This window comes from Protomyctophum parallelum, assembly GCF_964188405.1.
Source record: "Protomyctophum parallelum genome assembly, chromosome: 14".
NCBI classification, from domain to species: Eukaryota; Metazoa; Chordata; class Actinopteri; order Myctophiformes; family Myctophidae; genus Protomyctophum; species Protomyctophum parallelum.
Window position 1 is genome coordinate 24,287,162 of NC_139709.1, and position 18,595 is coordinate 24,305,756.

The 18,595-nt window shown below is 43.8% G+C and overlaps 1 protein-coding gene across 1 annotated transcript; it reads right to left on the bottom strand.

The window, feature by feature from the left end:
- Positions 1-3,192: 3,192 nt before the first annotated feature.
- Positions 3,193-5,961, bottom strand: LOC310871197 (transportin-3-like; the record flags this gene model as incomplete). Its single annotated transcript, XM_083782686.1, has 1 exon — positions 3,193-5,961. The coding sequence occupies one exon, from the start codon at positions 5,959-5,961 to the stop codon at positions 3,193-3,195; it is 2,769 nt and encodes a 922-aa protein (XP_083638812.1).
- Between the last annotated feature and the right edge of the window lie 12,634 nt (positions 5,962-18,595).

The following is an 18,595-nucleotide window of genomic DNA, read 5'->3' on the forward strand; positions in this document are numbered from 1 at the left end:
ATTTGCGCCACATTTTTCACAAATTTTCACAAATAGCAGATCTACAAACTCAGTGTAGATCTGCTATTTTTCAATAGTTAAAGTATAACATAATGCTTAAAACACCAAAAGGGGTTCCCGTCCTGAATGGGTCAAATCAAACCCCCTGGCCTGTGTTGCATTTCACCTCTTTTCTACCCTCTCTTTCCCATCCCGCTTCAACAACACATGTGGATCTGGGGATCTACATGCGGGAACGGTGTGAGCACATGTGATGTGACGCCATTCGTCCATGATGACTTCACATTTGGGCAAGGTTTCAGCTCAATCAGAGCCCCATTGACTTCCACTATAAAAAGTTATGAGAAAAATCACACCCGTGTGATGTGAGGGGCGCTCTTATCTTCATCTCTGTATCATCAGCATACATCATCTCATTCCGGCCAATCAGAATTTGCATCCTCACCTTCGTCTTTAATGTTGCGCAATGTTTGTGTTTACACGAACACTCAAGATTGGCCATTCATTGTCAAAGGGATTTAATGTTTGTGTAGGACAAAGTTTGTGCACACACACCAAAAGCTGGACATAGGAGGGGCTGCCGCCCCTCAAAAAAAATAGTAGATGTACTTTTGTGGTCTACTGGCAGTGTGCACAAGATTCACCAGGAGCTTGGATGGTTCCATGCAGGCTTAAAATAATGTATTTAATATAATTGTATTGTATTTAATATAATTTACTATAAGTGAAATTCTTTGCCCACATGGGCAATCACGAAAATGAGACGCATCACATCCAGTGCCCAAATCAAACAAATCTCAGCCTCAACTGAACACCAAATCTGACCCCATACTGTAACTTGTTACAAGGGTCTAAGAATATGGTCATTTTCAACAATTGTGGTTCTAATTGGGTCCAGTTCCAATGTCCCACCTTACATATTAATTGACTTACATAATTCACGTGTAGTCCACAAGTGTTTAGGGCTGTCCCCCTGTCAATCGTCATGGGCCCGTGAGGGCTCTGCATGGGAGAGCCCTTTTATGCACCCTTTGCCTGAGGAAATTGTACAAACAAATTTAGTATAGAGAGACAAGAGATAAGAAAGGAGTAAAGTATAGTAAAAGTGCAGCTATATACAGAATAAGGAACGAAAATGTAAAATGAATCTTCAAACGTAAACTAAAGATCACACCCGTGTGAAGTGAGTGGGATTTTTTGTAGAATTTTGACCTAATTTCTCCGTTCATTGTCAATGGCAAATCTTGAGACGTGTGGGGACAAGATTTAGCAGACATTTGACCTGAATTCCCCTTTCATTGTCAATGGCAACTCTTGAGAAGTGTGGGGACAGAAGCTGTATATGCACAACCGAAAGAGAATAATAATAAACACCTTCAAAGCACTGCTTGTAATTATGGACAGTAAGCATTTTAAAGGTTATGGAAAGTTTCATGAATGAAGGACTTGCCCTATCACATTCCTATTTTCCAATAGACCATATTCACATGGAAGCCATATGTTGGCACTTTGAATTGAACAACATTAACTTAAAGGCAAGATGGCCACCTTGCGAATATGGTCTATGGAGCGCTTGCAGCCTTTCATTCAAGCACTTAACAGGTGTCTGGAATTGGGCCTTGTACACTCTTGTCCCATTGACCTTTAAAACATGTAATTTTTCAAAAGGTATAAAACATGCAAAAACAATTAGTGCACATACTGCTCGGTGCAGTGGCTTGCGACATTAGCTCGGGACAGACAGACAAACAGACAGACAGACAGACAGACAGACATACCCTGTCAGAGAGCTATAGCCTCTTGCAGAGCCACACCGTAAACATGTAAAAACATTTGATCAGTCACCTTCAGCCTGGCTGCCACATACAGTAGTGGGATACTGGCTATCAGACGGTCGGAAAACAAAATCTGACGAAACCGGTCAGTCAAAGCTGACTGGTGTATTTTCAAACTGAAACTACAATGTGATATGTTAGTAATATCAGTGGTATAGTGAGTGTGTGGATGTGGGAAAATGTACTGAAAAGTGTATAGGTGTATAAGTAAACAAACACAACCAAACCAAACCTGGAAGGAGAGAGAATATACCTGGTCAGCCAGCCAAAATACCGTAGGGAACAGCACCTGCCAGCTGTGTCCGAATGACAGGTGTGCCGTTGGGACACAACCTGGCAGGCTGACCTCACCCCTACACAGAAACACAAACAAACACACAGAGGACCACAAGAGGAATGGAATGGGTCAGGAAATGTTTGTTGAGTTTCTCGTTCGATGCGGCCACGACTCGAGTTGTCTTCACAAATACAGTACAGTCAGATAACTCTTGAATTTAATTGAATATTTTTTTATTGAGCATACAAATAATTTGAGCGTAGATATATCCGAAGCATAGTTTGTCATCAAGGCTCTGTCTCCATTCACTCCCTGTACGCATGAAACATTAATAAATAAGTGATATTACAGGGAATGAAATAAGACTCCAAAAGGGAATATAGAGAAACAGAGGCGACAGGTTGATTCTGGGGAGGCGGTGGAATTGAAAAACGTCGTAAATCAGCAGCAGCGGACAGCACAGAGTAGCAACGAGGAGGCAGAGCAAAGAATGATCAGGTTGGCGGGACGTTGAAAAAGCCATCCCTAATCAGGTAAAGAGTTTGCCGTTGCCCTGAGTTGTCTGCCCGAAATAGTGCCGCAGGATTTGCATCATTTAAGTGAAAATACACGAACGATCATCATCCCCAAAAATAAATTGGAATAGGATGATGTATGTAATGTTATACATGATAAATTAATCGAAAAGCGTTATGTAATACATTTTGTTGCTAATCTAAATATGTTCAAATATAAGTTCTTGTAAAAATATAAGTATTGGTGTAGTGTAGGTAGCCTACCGTATCGTGCAGGATCTTCCTGTTAGATGGTGATCCTGTCTGTGGTCATCACACCATATTCACTTCAAGAAAGCGGGGCAATTGGTTCAGCTCCTCTGGAACCCCAAGACCTCAATCATTACAGAGCTGGATTCTTCTGAAACGTAGAGCACAACAATGTCTCATCAGATATGTCACATCAACAGTTTTGGACAAAGAATTGCCTTATTATAACATATTTCAAACAAAATAAAACCACATCTGTTTGAAAGATTTAACGATTTAACCGGATATTCTGGCAAGAGCTCTAAGGGAGGTGTGGCTATTGAAACAATCTGGTAAATTCTCTGATGGCCCAGCACACCTCGTAGCACTTGTTTGCACCAGTGACCTGCTTGTGGAAGTCTGTGAGTTGTTTGTGTGTGACGGTCACTGCGCTGCCCGACGCCTCTTTAGGAAGTCCCTTCAATGCATTCTCCAGCCAGCGGCAGAACGTCACCCTATCAAACGCCATGATCTCCCACAGCACCTCGGCCACGTCTGGGAGCGTGTACGCCGGCAGGCAGAAGCAACACGTGTGCATGAGCTGGGTCACCATCTGCTGTCCGTGCTGCTCCATGGCCTTGCCAATCAACTGCTTTCGCACCTCAAAGTCATCCTCGTGATCACTGCTGACTCCTGCATGGATGAGGTCTCGGACAAACTTCATGACACTGCAGTTGGCTTCCGGGTGATCCAGCGTGGAGGCGGCAATGGCACACTGGATTATGTGGACGATGATGCTGCTGCTGAGCAGGGTGACCGGACTGCGCTGGACGAACCGGGTGGTGAGTCTAAAGAGGTCGTCCACCGTGTCGGGGTGGTTGCGCAGACCATTGGGCTGCTCCAACAGCTGGAAGGTGGGCATACAGAGAGCCTGTAACATGTCTAATAGTCCTTGTCTGCAGCCCTCCTCCATGCCATACTCATCTACCAGGATGCTTCCCAAGTACAAGAAGCAGGAGTGGGAATGCACTTGGTACACACTCACCATCTGTGTGACCAGTGGCTGTAGTAGTGAGGCAGATCTCTTGCCAACACAACGCACAGCATATCTGAGACAGCGACAGCAGCGCTCCACGATTCGGTTCTCGGCCTGGTTTGTGTTCAGGGTCTCCGACAGGACAGGCCAGATCTCCTGGATGACTTTCTGACAGGGGTGAGATTGTCCGTTCTCTACAATCGGGTTTGTGTGTCGAAAGATGATTGCTAGTCTGTCTAGCCAGACTACAGGGTCCCCTCTTTTTCCATTACAAGAGTTCTGAGTAAGAATATTCTTGAGGGACATGACCTGCACCGCACACAGGTCGCTCAAGCACTCAGCAATCTTCTCCAGTGGTAGACGGGATAAGACTTGTGCTGTACCTTTCAGCAAGCCATCTGATGCTTCTGTGGAGAGAGCGAAGGAATCGAGGGTGCGGGCGATGTCTAGCAGGCCTTGGACATGCTGGGTCATGAGGTCTCTGCACACTGAGCATATGTTGTGGATGGCCTTGGCTGCCACTGATGCTAGAGGCTTCTCCCTAAGCCCTTTCATTAAATAGTTCAACACAGGATCTAGGAAGTGGGGGTTTATATTCACAACCCTGCTCATCTCTCCCACAAGTTCGATGCTTGTGTAACGCACAGCTATGTGGACCGTCACTGGCAGTAGCACAACCTGCTGCAATACATCTGTCAGGGTGGGGTTGTTTATGTTCTTTTTAGCAATGGTGGCCATGATGAACAGAACAGCTTCTGTCACTTCCCAAGGTGGGTTACCCTCTTTTAACGTGGAATAAAGCTGGGAAAAATATTCCATGGAACCCACGAGGAAAATTATATCCTTCACAAGATCAGCCACCCTTATCCGAAACTTTCCGAAGTCATCTTCGTTGTCAGGGATTCCCTCGTGGTTGGGGTCCAGTTGACAGTGACGGGCCAAGCTGTGCAGAAGCCTCTGTATGTAAGGTCTGAAGATACTGTGGAGCGCCGGATCATTGGTCTTGCATAAGTGCCCTCCCAAGCGATACCAGAAGTTAAAGGAGATGTCAACAAACTCGTACTGAGGGTGACCTGCGCAGGTGATCAACAAGTCTAATGTCCGCAGGTCTCCCATGCCCTGGCCCGGGCTCCTCACCATGGTCTCTAGAAATGTCTCACACAGCTCTGTGAAAATCCTGCAGTAATTCAGGACTTTGTCAAGGTGCTCTTGTGCCACAGCCCTGTGGTAGGCCGTCTCCAGTGTGAGAACGCCCTGGAAAAGCCGCAGGGCCAGTGCCATGTCAGTGTCCACACTCTCGCTGGCACAGAGGGCCGAGCATACGCAGTCTGACGCCACCTCATGAAGGTTGGTGGAGATCTCATCCCTCTGCAGCACTTGGAAGAGTACCATAAGGATCTGACTGCTGGCCATGACGTTGCTGTCCAGAACCCCCAGGTTGAACCAGCTGCACAGGCAGCGGAACACCTTGATCAGCATCTTCTCATCGCTTCCCGTCTTCTCAACGCACGATGTTAGTAGGTTGACCACGGTGGTAGAATAGGAGGAAAGGTCCTGTGTGATCTCCGTCCTGCGGTTGGCTCCGATGCGTAACGAGTGGCTGTGGACCTCCTCTGGCAGAACGGTCAGTATCTCTATCAGAAACGGCATGGTGCCGATGTCATTACTGTACTTTTCGACTAGGGTGTGAACACATCCTTTCCATGAAGCCATCTGAAGGGCGAGGTCTGCGATGGCTAGAGCCAGCTGTGTGACGATGATGGGCGAGAGGTCCTTGAGGTTCTCTATGTGGGATAGGAGCGAGTCCCGCAGGGCGATGTGGGTCTCCGGCGGGAGCTCATGGAACGATGTCTGGATCTTGACCTTCATTGTCTGTGCGGCGAAGTAGCAGGCGGACTCCACATCCTGTTTCATCTGGAGGAGCTGGTCCGATATCTCCCACGCATACATTGATCTCTGTAGCTCCCCAAGCCACACGGAGGCACGCTCTTTACCGGCGGGGTCGGGGTCATGATAAAGAGAATGCACCGCTTGGTAAACAAGTGCAAGTGTGGGTTTACCTCCTTCCATAGTACAATGCTGTGCTTCAAGTTGACAGGGGTTGTGTTGAGTGTGTTTACCTGTTGGCCTTTTCGGCCCTTATGTCGGCCAACATCTCCAGTCTATGATGACATTTAACTGACACCAGTACTATGATGTCAGTCATCTCCATATTTGGGCACATTTAGAGACAGCCATATTCATTCACAGAGACAGATACACATACAGAGAGTCCTGGAATTTATATATATATCTCCTTCTACCCTAATAGACAAGCACATGGTCGTTTATCCGTGCTCCTTCTCCTACCAAACCACACTGTTAGCACACATCTCTCTATTCAAAAGTGGATAGTGGAGCACAGTGGAGTACAGTGGAGCACAGTACAGTACAGTGGAGTAACAGCACAGTGGAGTACAGTCAAACACTTTTTTGAAATAGACACTCATGCTTTCCAAGGTGTGATTTGGGGTCCTAAGGATGAATACAAAATGTATATCAACATCGTAAAACCAAAATGTTGAATTGTGGGTTTGAGCTCACATGTCCTGTTGATGTAAATCAAAAGGGGGGGGGGTAACTACCTGTCAGTGGGGAGTGGCTGTTGAGTGAATATCAACATCCTAATACATCCTATGATCCTAATACTGGGAGGTCAAATCGTGACAGGCAATTCCTGCTGTCAAAATATGACCCTGTTGATGTAAATCAAAAGGGAGGGATATTACCTGTCAGTGGGGAGTGTTGGCTGGGAGGAGGAGTAGGACTAAGGCCCTATACGTTCTCTCTGGGGGGGGGGGGGGTAGTACCTGTCAGTGGGGACTGTTAGCTGGGAGGAGGAGTAGGACTAAGGCCCTGTACGACCTATCTGGGTGGGGGGGGGGGGGGGGTGACTACCTGTCAGTGGGGAGTGTTGGCTGGGAGGAGGAGTAGGACTAAGGCACAGGGCCTTAGTCCTACTCCTCCTCCCAGCCAACGTCCTATCTGGGGTGGTGGGGGTAACTACCTTAGTTTAGCAGTAGGGGAAATCCTAGGGATTTCAGAACACTGGTGATGGATTAAGGGGTGTGGTGTGGTTAGTTTACCAGGTTCCACGTAACATTTACTCTTTACACAAAAAACCAGAATGAATAGTTATGGGCCTACCACAAGTTAATTTATGTTACTTAATGTTCAAGTCTGAAGGCCAAAAGAAGACATGGACAATCATAACTTAACTCAGAAAGTGGGACTCCCTGTCTGTTCACACTTGTCATTGTTTAACAGTTTTTTGTTTTTTCATGTTTATCACATTTATATGTCTTTTTTATTATGTATTATATGTGGAACATTTACATTGCCTGTTATTTTTTTCATTTTTATAACTGAACTACTCATTATCATTGTCGATAATATTCTGATGTCATACAAAAAATGCCTAATAAAAACAGTATTAAAAAAAGAGGGAAGTGGGACTCCTGACATTTATGGTTAAATATTTTGCCTTTGCCAAACAGATGCAGCTTGCAGATTGCAGACACCCGCTAGAAGTCATATGACCTAAATGTGCTTTGAATGTATTGTTGACTGCTTGCTTGCCAGCCGTTCTGACCTGAATATGCCTATTGATCCCCCTGTGGTAGTGTGAAGGAAAAAAATAAATAAAATGAAAGTAGGATACATTGATCGGTGATTAATGGTGCTGAAACCATGCTGATGAACAGTGGTTACAAAAGCACAACCTTGAGTGTGATATTGCTTTTATACAACAGTTCTACAAGCATCATTTATTGGTTAACAAGCAACAACAGACAAGTAGTATACATACATTTGCACATACTTGGAATCTGTCCTGCATTTACCTACCCTAAATATTCTCTGCAATGGATGCTATTAATACAGCGCCTTGGGAGCAGGGGCTATAACTGTCATGGTTAGGAACACGTGTGTGTGTGTGTGTCCCTGCCTCTTTGAACATCCATGGGTAACATCTGTGATAGCTGTTCTACTCCCAGGAGAACGGTGCTACTGTATACCAGAAGCTGTCCGTTGCAGCTGCTACCCTCCTGGGCTGCAGATAAAGGGCTTTTACATCAGGCGGAATTGTCTCTGTATATCTTCAAGAGGTCTTTAAGATTGTTTTGTTTGTTCGTAAAAATGCCATCGTGGAAAACATTGCTCCATTCTTGTCACTTTTTAAGATGAATGAAGTCATGTTTGAAATCCTGATTCCCCTCTTTGCTCCTGGCTGCGTATTTTAAAAGACCTTGTTCAGTAAACCTTTAGGATTGTCTGATATTTAATGATGCACTGTATTCAGGTAGAATAGGGGAGTTGTGTGTTGTTTCGTCTTCGCAACACCTTTAAAGTACTGATGTGAATTGCATCCATGCACGGCTAGCTGGAGGCTTATTGATATATTGAACAACGGTTTAAATGAGTCCTATTATGTCTTTATTTCAGTGTTCTCAACGGACTGAATGCCAATGTTTATGTTTTCGATAGCCTATAGTCTGATAGTAGTTCAAAGCCCAGGTTGTTTGCCTTACAGTGTTGGTTTATTTTGTGCTCTTCTCTAGTTTGTCATGGTCAGCTGGTTTGAGCACACCTGGAGGTTTGTATTGTATATCCAGGCTTCTTTCCCATACCCTTCATCCTCTTCTGATGACCAGATAGTTTGGGGGCTTTTTGCGTTTATTGATAGATGACAGTAGGTTGACAGGAAACGGGGAGAGAGATGGGGGGGGAAGACAAGCAGCAAAGGTCGTCGGGATCGGGACTCGAACCCGCGACACGCTGTCAGGCTGGATTACCAGCCTAGGGGGTTGATTTAGGACTTCTATTTTACTTACTTCTATATTACTAATCTAATTACAGTATTATGATCTGGGGGCGTGTGGTATGTCATATTGCAATTTTGGGCATGTTAAGAAGCGCTTTTGACACCCCGCGGAGTGCGCAAAACGGCCTTGAATTAGTCATGGGTGTGTTTAAGGCGTGTTTGAGACGTACCCAATCAACATGTCCGTACTATTCTATTTACCAGTCAGCTGATGTCACATACGGAATGCGCACTTTGGGGATCGTGGTATTACATTTCTTCAGGCTGGCACCATAGAAGACATGACATGACTTTGTCACATTTGGGTTAATTATTCCTATTGCACTGCATGCTATCACCTTTATGCCTCAAAAGAACAGACCCACCTATACCTTTCAGATCGGAATGGAACTGCGAGTAGATAGCAGCATATTGGCAAATTGACAATCCATGCGTAATGTTCCCAGAATCGTCTAACCCCCGAACATGCAAGTTCGTTTGATATTGTTTAATTCGATAACGATAGAACCATGTACCATACAGCGAATGAAAGCAAGATTCCTAAGGAATATGGAGATTTTTACATTTAATAAAACGGTTGAGAAATGAGAGAACCATGAGTGTTTATAGGCTAATATCAACGTTTTTTTATGAAAGACAAACGGGCTGTGAACTTGAAGAGCTCAATCACCATCCAGACACGGAAGAAATATAGCCTAGTGCAGGGTTCCCCAATAGGCGGCCCGCGGGCCATTTGCGGCCCACAGAGCGCCCCCTTGTGGCCCATGAAAGAATTTCCAAAAAAAAAAAGAAAATGTTTTTTTTTTTTTAAGATATAAATGGCATTAAATGGGGGTCAGTAGCCTATGCATGTCAAACTGGGCATCCTTTTCAAATGGGGTCTTGCCCTGAAAATGAATTTTCAGGCCAAGACCTCGACCTTGCGCGTGCAGACTCGGCCCCCAGCCTGGTACGCTAGTCAAAATATGGCCCTTGAGGAAAATTAATTGGGGAACCCTGGCCTAGTGCATGCATGTATATGCACTGTTGCACTTGCACACACTAGCCTACACACGCTCTTTATTTGTTTCTATTGAAAAAAAAACAGTAAAATTACGTTTATTATATTTTATTTCATTCAAATCACGAGGAAGGAATGAGTTGAATGCGTGCTGCGTAATGCTGTGGCCCCGATGGTATGGTCTTCGCTGAGTTCGCTCGTAGCATTTTATTTAAGAAGACTTGAATCGGGTGTGATACAGCGTATGAAAGCAAAGTTCCCAAGGATTATGGAGATGTTTTTGTTTTTTTTAAAGGTTGAGAAATGTAAGAATTATGGCCGTTTCTAATCTCAACATTTTTACCAAAGAAAGCCTCTCTCTTTGCCAGCAGAGAGCAGCCATGTTGCCATGTCCAACAACTAAATAGGTCTATAAAAATAATCCCAAAAGAAGCGCATATAACAGGGGTCTGTAACCTATTTTAAATGAAGTGCCATGTTTTTATTTTCTAAATAGTGAGTCTGCCATATCCAGATTAATTTTAATGACACCACATTAAAATAAAAAAACATATTTTGATTGTCCACAAATATAAAGTTCTTCCTTCTTTTTAAATATGTTCTTGCACATTGCTATAATGATCATTATATATCCCCCTGCAGTCAGAGTTCATAGTTTTAATGAATGAATGTGATGCATTGTGAGCTGGTATACGTAGATCTGCTATTTTCAAAAGTAATAATTTTATTTAATTTTTGGATTAGCCTTCCTTAGTTGGGCAAATGCATTCATCTGGGGATCCTTGACATGGGAATGTGCTGTGTGAGGATCACTGGTTTAAACAACATTAGGAGAAAAGCCCAAATAACCACTTTAGAAACAAGAAAAGCAACCACACAGAAAGCAACTTTACAGAAAAATAAGCCGCTTATAATAAACAGACATGGCAACACTCTAGCAGCCTCTCAGAGCCGCTCAAGTGTCAAATCAAACAGTGCTTTTTGCGTTTATGAGGTGGTCAGACCCACGTCTAATCGTTATGCGCTGAGTGTCTTTAGGTCAAGGGGCTTAATAGCAAATTGCGCAAAGCGAAAATAATTAACATATGGACACTCCCACAATGCTAAAATATTCAGGAACGCGGTAAGCCATAATGTGTGTGCGTTCAACACGGCCGAGTGCGTTCAACACGGGCCGATATGCCTTTCATAATACGAATGTGCGCAGAGCGAGGCCAATTTATGTATTTCCATTGGTAAAACGCACCTTCAAAATCTAGCCCTAGGTGCCTTAATTTAACTGAACACAAACGTTTGTTTGTGGAAAAATACAACGTAGATGAATGACCGACTGTAAATATAATTAATGATTAGTACACTTGGAAAGGAGTGATGCACACATGGTTAAACCTCCCAGTGTTATCATAATTTTTTTAAATTAAAAAGCATGTAACAGTAATGCCACACTTCACTGACTGTACATACCGGTATTCACATTCATATTTGTTGTAATTGTTCATTAATCACAATCAAGGCAAAAGTTTGAAATAATAGTGTTTATTTGATCGCCCAGCCAACCCTAGATGGCAGTCATGTCAAGTATACTATACTGTATACTGTATAGCAGTGGTTTCATGTCAAGTATACTACTGTACATCAGTGGTTCCCCAAACTTTTAGATGTTTGCCCAAACAGGGACAAACTAGTCCCATGAGGACTCAAACTAGTGAAGATAGCAGATCTACAAGTACACAATGCGTCGCTTTGCGCCGCGTTGCAAGCTTTTAGATATGCTATTTTCACCACATCTAAAATACATATATATATATTTAGGCAATTTCTTAGATTTGTTTGTTTGTTATAAAATGTATAAGATTCCTTTAAAATATATATATTTTTTAATTTTATATATATATATATATATATATATATATATATATATATATACTGTATATATATATATATTATGAAATTATGACCGATATCCGATTTTTGCAGGGTCATATCTGCCGATACGATTCTGACCGATTCCGATATTATGAGGTCCACGCACGCAAGCACGCACGCACGCACGCACGCACGCACGCACGCACGCACGCACGCACGCACGCACGCACGCACGCACGCACACACACACGCACGCTCACACAAACACACAGACACACAGACACACACACACAAAGTAACCCGTTCTGCTTTTGCTTGGGAAAGTGTGCCAGTGACACTTGGTTGCCATGGCGACCATAAAACCCCTGCCATCGCATTAATCTGTATAGCAGTGTCCCCCGGCGACAAGAAACACTTATAGGGGATGATGTATGAGCCGTCTCACATGCACGCACGCATGCATGCACACACAAGAGCGCGCACGCTTACACACACTTACATGCATGCATACACATTCAAAATTGCATAAATGAACATAGTTACTGTACACGCATGCAAAGGGACAAAGGGACATTCATATACCTGTATGCACACATTATGGTACATAGCATACACAGGCTAATTTGCACACAGACAAATGCACAGCTGAGAATATTAAGTGAAAGGAATTTTTTTTATTATTATTTACAGTCTGTGACTGCTGGGTTTTCAGACAGGATGGGTGGAAACCTTATCATAGGGCTGTATTTTGCGTGTCTTAAGTACCAGGTCTTATTCCCTAACTTGAGTAAACTAAAGACCTGGAGGCGTGATCAATGCTCTTTGGCCACTCAGAATAGCCAAATGGCATCGATCACGCCTCCAGGTCTTTAGTTTACTCAAGTTAGGGAATAAGACCTGGTACTTGGCAAAACGGTTAATTTTGTGGAAATGTAACTAAATAACCTGTGTTCCAATGGATCAAATCTGTCTCTATAATGTAGTCACACAAGCTCTTGATAATACTTTCCATTGGTTAAAATATTTATAAAACATAAAACATTTCTGACTTCCGACTTCCACTTTCACCTTTGAAATGTTTTCTAAAATAGCAAAATTGCAGACCTACAAGTAAAATCCCTAACCCTGATATGTATTGGGGATCCGATACCCTAAACATGTGCCATTGAATTATGACAAAGATCAGCGTGAACTGGTTAGACTGCTAGGCGTTCCAAGGCCAGCAAGTCGCCTTTGTCTTGGTACGGATGTTAAACGGTTAATAAGGAAATTTGTAGGGGTGCATGATTATGAAATTATGACCGATATCCGATTTTTGCAGGGTCATATCTGCCGATACGATTCTGACCGATTCCGATATTATGCAGAGGACCACGCACGCACGCACGCACGCACGCACGCACGCATCCGAGTAGTTAGGACGGATCCGATACCCTAAACATGTGCCATTGAATTATGACAAAGATCAGCATGAACTGGTTAGACTGCCGCTGTTTCCTTTCCTGACATGTCCTACAGTGTCTGTATTTTGTTCATCATATCATATCATTTGTTTTGCCTCTCACTTTTTCAAGCTGCCCGTCTTTGTATGCATCTCTCAGTTTCTCTCAGTGTGTCAGCCTGTAAGTATCTCTCCCTTACACACGCAAAATCCAGAGATAGTCCTGTGTGTGTGCGTGCGTGTGTGCGCCTGCGTGCGTGTTCAAATTGAAACCAATGCTCAGTTGCTTTGGACAGTAACACAATGTTCCTCTGTAATGATTCCTTGTTGGTGACCCCAACGGAACGTGTTGCGGCCGACTTCTGTATATGGGTCCAACCCGCTGGTTAAGAAATAAGGCCTACCCCTTTTAAAGTATTCTTTTCAGATGCACTGTCTGGAAGCCTTTGTCAGCGATGAATCAGCATTAAATACTGCTGCTAAAATATCAAAGTTCACTAATGGAGTGGTGTGATCCACACAGTCATCCATGTCAAAACAACCCACCGCTCTCAAAACTGCACATTGTGCGTCCTGACCAAATGTATGAGTCACTTCAACCCACTGCCCTGCACTTTGTACACACTTTTCCGCTCTCTCTGATGTGCAGGCTTTCCTTCCCTGCCTGCCTTTGTCTCTCTCTTTCTCAGTCCGTGTCAAACACTTGTGTCTCTCCTATAATCCTGCACATGAGCACTGAGTGACAGCAGTCATGAGACAGACAATGTCTCTGTCTCTAACTTTTAACAATCCATTATCTCCTCTTTTTTCCACCTTACTATAGCTTTTTCCATCATATTTATTTCTCTCTCTCTGTTATTTGTCTGTTCATTATACTTTGTCCTGCATACCAAAGCATGGGCCAATATGCCATTCTCTGTGGAAAAAGGATTCGTCTTGGCAGTCACAGAGAAAAGTATATCTCTATGGTTGCTTGCTGCTTGCATGTAGTTTAATTTATTTGCAAATGATAAGGCGCAGAAATACACATTTCTCTTTAAGGGCTGACTGTCAAACGGAACTATATTGGTTAAAGTATAGAAAGTAGGGATGCACAGATATGGAATTTCTTGGCCGATACCGATGTTTAAAATAACAATTTAGCCGATACTGATACCGATATATGTTTATTTAGTTTTAGTTTTGTTTTTATTTCCCCCTTTTGTGCCAGGGAAACAAATACATCTTCAAAACGATAAATTCATGTTCAGAATCTACAGCTTGGTAGGCTGCAGACCAACATAGCCAACGCAGAATGTGTGCTTATCAACAACAGATAAACATCGGCTACTGCCATCGGTTAATGTCAGTTTTATTTGCCGATACTGACCGATAACAGCAAATATGGGCTGATACCCTTATGTGGCCGATACATCTGTGCATCACTAATAGAAAGGGATAGAGGTGTAATATCTTTGTAGGCCTATAGGTGTAAACAAATACATCTGGTACTTTTATTTATAGGTATAATGCCTGTTTTTGACTGAGATTATGTACAAATACTGGACTGAATGAAATGAAATCCACATGATTGAAGCTGTCCATGTTGTATTGGATGTTTGGAAGTTCTGTTATCAATAATTATGAAGACATTGCCTGTGTTAACATGAGGGCTACATGCACGTGTGCAAAGAGACAATCAATAACCATTAATCTTTTATCAGACACCCAGGTACAGTAAATATTGGAATGGATATCATATCATTCTTTCTTTGGAACAAACCAAATGTCAACTTATTAATAATGTCTAAAGAGACAAAGTAATTCAGCTAAGAGAACAGACCTGTGTGTTTTTCAGTGGTGCTGACAGGATATGATTTATTTACTTCAGTCAATGAACCATTACCAACACCATCACACATATAATGGAAAAAACTCCTGTGTGTGTGTGTGTGTGTGTGTGTGTGTGTGTGTGTGTGTGTGTGTGTGTGTGTGTGTGCGTTTTGTGCGCTTGTTGGAATCATTGATCCAGGTCCAGCTCCATTCATCCATATGATTCCATTACCACTGAACCCCTTTGAGTACACTACAGTACAGTGAGCTGGCATTTGGCCCTGATTGTATATTGTGTGCGTGTGCATGCATGCCTGCATCTATGAATACAGTACTAACATTAGTATTTGTGTCATCGCGTTGATAAGGTGTTCTGCATGGCTTCAATGAGTCCTCCTCCTTTTTTTTAATATATTTTTTATCCCACGATTTTGTAACCCATTTTTCACCCCTGTGTCAATCATCTAATGTGATCCTGGGCTCTACACACCCTCCACCAACCTAGTCCCCATATATGGGGGACAAGGGGAGAGCAACGGACTTGAACTCATGCTTCCTTCATGCCTGAGTGTCCAAGTTGCTCCTTTACACCTGACAGGGGGGAGTTTCCCTGGTTGGACGTAGCTAAACATTTCTTATTTAAGATGTTCCCCTACTGTACCTGTACTGTAGCCCATCAAACAGCCCAGTGATTGGTGGGCTATATTTCTGCCTACAGTTTTGATTCCTACAGTTTTGATGCCACTTCAATCATGACTCATGAAGGATAGTAGGACACCTGCAGATGAAGAGAAGACATATAGAGACAGTGAAGGGGTGAATTGTGTTAGACATATTGAAAAACACTGCAAATCATACCTGTGTGAAGTGAGCGATGCAACTGTACCGTGTGGGGGTCCCTGGGGGGTCCCCGCAACATCCAGACCCCCAGGAACGCGCCCAGGGGGCCGGCCCGGTTCTGGCGAGCCGCCCAGTGTCTGAAACGGTCGAGAAATAACAGAGTTACTGTGTTGGCAGTGTTGCAGCTTTCCATGCTCGGACACAGAGACACACATTCACGGACGTACGTATACGGACACATGGTAATGGAGCTTTGGAACGGCTCAAAAATGTCTTCTCCTGCCTGCATTTAACCAATACATATAGCTGCATATACTAATATCTGGCCAGTACATTAATGCAATCCTTATAAAGCCACCTTATTTGTACAGATGTGCCACACGTATCAAATGGTAAATGGTGCATTTATATAGTTTTACCCAAGACGCTTAATAGGTTGTGCATTACATTCACCCATTCACAGACACATCCATCACACCGATAGTGGAGTAAACCATGCAAGACACCAACCTGCACATCGGGAACAATTAGGGGTCAGAGTCTTGCTCAAGCACACTTACTAACTCTGGGAGAGCCCAGATCGAACTGGGAACCTCGCGGTTCTCATCGACCGCTCTACCGGCCACTCTGCCCCTGAGCCACTGCCGACCCCAATACGCACACACACACACACACGCACACGCACACGCACACGCACACGCACACACACACACACACACACACACACACACACAGGCTGTGGATTGGCATTCCAAAGAACACATGCATGTTGGCTGCACTGGTGACTCCCACAGGTTCGTCAGGGCACCTGGTCAGTGGGTGTGGAATAGTGTGTTCTTCTGCCCACCTAACGACCTCCCTGGTGAAACAGTCAGGTGAAAAGAAGAGGCTTTTGGGTCACATGTATTGGCAAAGAAAGACATGAGGTCATCTGTGTGCTCTCTCTACTAATTGGCACTAGAAAAAAAGAGGGAAAGTATTGGGAGTACATACTGTACTGTACTCATTATTTAATTAATTATGTAATAGAAGTGAACCAGCTTAGGACACTGCATGCCAGCACAAAACTCTCCATCTCACCACTCACTCCACCATTCACCACCACCACCACCACCACCGCCACCCACCACAAGACCACCAACCACTCGTCTATGCACAGCTAAAGTAGATCTGACCATGTTCTGAGACTCCCAGTGTCGTTTCCATCACCATCGTATCAATAACATGTATGCCATTGCCATCACCAATAAATAAGGACTGTATAAACTCCTATCCATGCCATCTTGGTCCTAATACTTTTATCGGTTTTCTGGTGCTAGCCACTAATCAGTTATGTTATGTGCCATGGTCTCTCGAGACTTTTTGATTGATTGACCTCCCCACCCACCCACCATCTTACCCCACGAGGCCAGACATACAAACAACATACACATACACGGGTGTAAAACCAAAAGATTGAGTACATAACTAAGGTTATGGCGAAAACGGTCGAGAAATGACAGAGTTACTGTGTTGGCAGTGTTGCAGCTTTCCATGCTCGGACACAGAGACAGACACACATTCACGGATGTACGTATACGGACACATGGTAATGGAGCTTTGGAACGGCTCAAAAATGTCTTCTCCTGCCTGCATTTAACCAATACATATAGCTGCATATACTAATATCTGGCCAGTACATTAATGTCCTGACATGTTGTAAGCTTGTAGATCTGTCCATTTTGAAGTGTGAGTACGATTATGGTCTCACGTTAAGAGTTCTCCGGTTGCCTTTTATGGTGTTAAATGGGGCGTGGACGGACGATCTGCATGGGAGCGCACTCGTGACTGTCAGGCAAAAATGAGCTACCGCCGCGGTACACACAATGTAGGCTGTACACGCAGGTTGGTGAAATGCACGTGACATTGTGCTTATCGAAAATATGCACCTCTTTAGTAACTTTATTTAGGCACTATTTACGAACAGCTTAGTGAATCAGGCCCATTGATCTTCAGGCCTTTAAAGAGAATAAACAGTTCATATAGACACCTCCTGACCACCTCTCTCATTGACTGTGGAGCTGCAGTGAGCCAAACGATTGGCCAAATGTTACAATAAATGCACCGTGTGTGTGTGTGTGTGTGTGTGTGTGTGTGTTTGTGTGTGTGTGTGTGTGTGTGCGTGTGTATGTGTGTGTGTGTGTGTGTGTGTGTGTGTGTGTGCGCGCGTATTTGCATCTGTAATCCACGTAACTTTTAAACACACGTTCCACACCACCACAGGGAGTGCAATGTCCGACCATGAGTCGGCCGTTTACAAAGTTTCCAAGAACCGCCACAAAAGACTCTGGTCAGGCTCTGCCAGTGGACCTAATGAGCCAAAGGCTCATATACACTCCAGGGTGAAGTGATAGGTTGTCACCGCGTGAGGTGATAGTTTATCACCTAAAACAGTGATAAGAGGTGATGTCCTTATAAGCATTGACTCTGCCACCCTCTGGTTCAGATGCAGAACCCCTATGCCTGCAAAGCCAAGGGGACCGCCCACCTAACTTCTAGACCAATCAGTGAACGAGGTGATAGCTCCAGAATGAAAGGACTTGTATGACAGTAAAAACAGAGAGACGTGTCGGTGTCCATGATGATAGCTGATCACCGCAGCCATAGGCGGAGCTTGAAGTTGACGCTGGGGGGTGCGACTGCTTGGCCAACGACACCAAACGACACCAAACGACACAAAAAGATTTTTTTAACCTTTATTTTATTATTTTAGCGTTTTTACAATGCCCTAACCCCTAAAAATGAGTTATTTAGGTAGTACAGCAGCTCACACACATGCACTACAGCCGTACAGCGAGTCATCATATCATGATAAGAGAGATGATTACAAACTACAGTCAGAAGC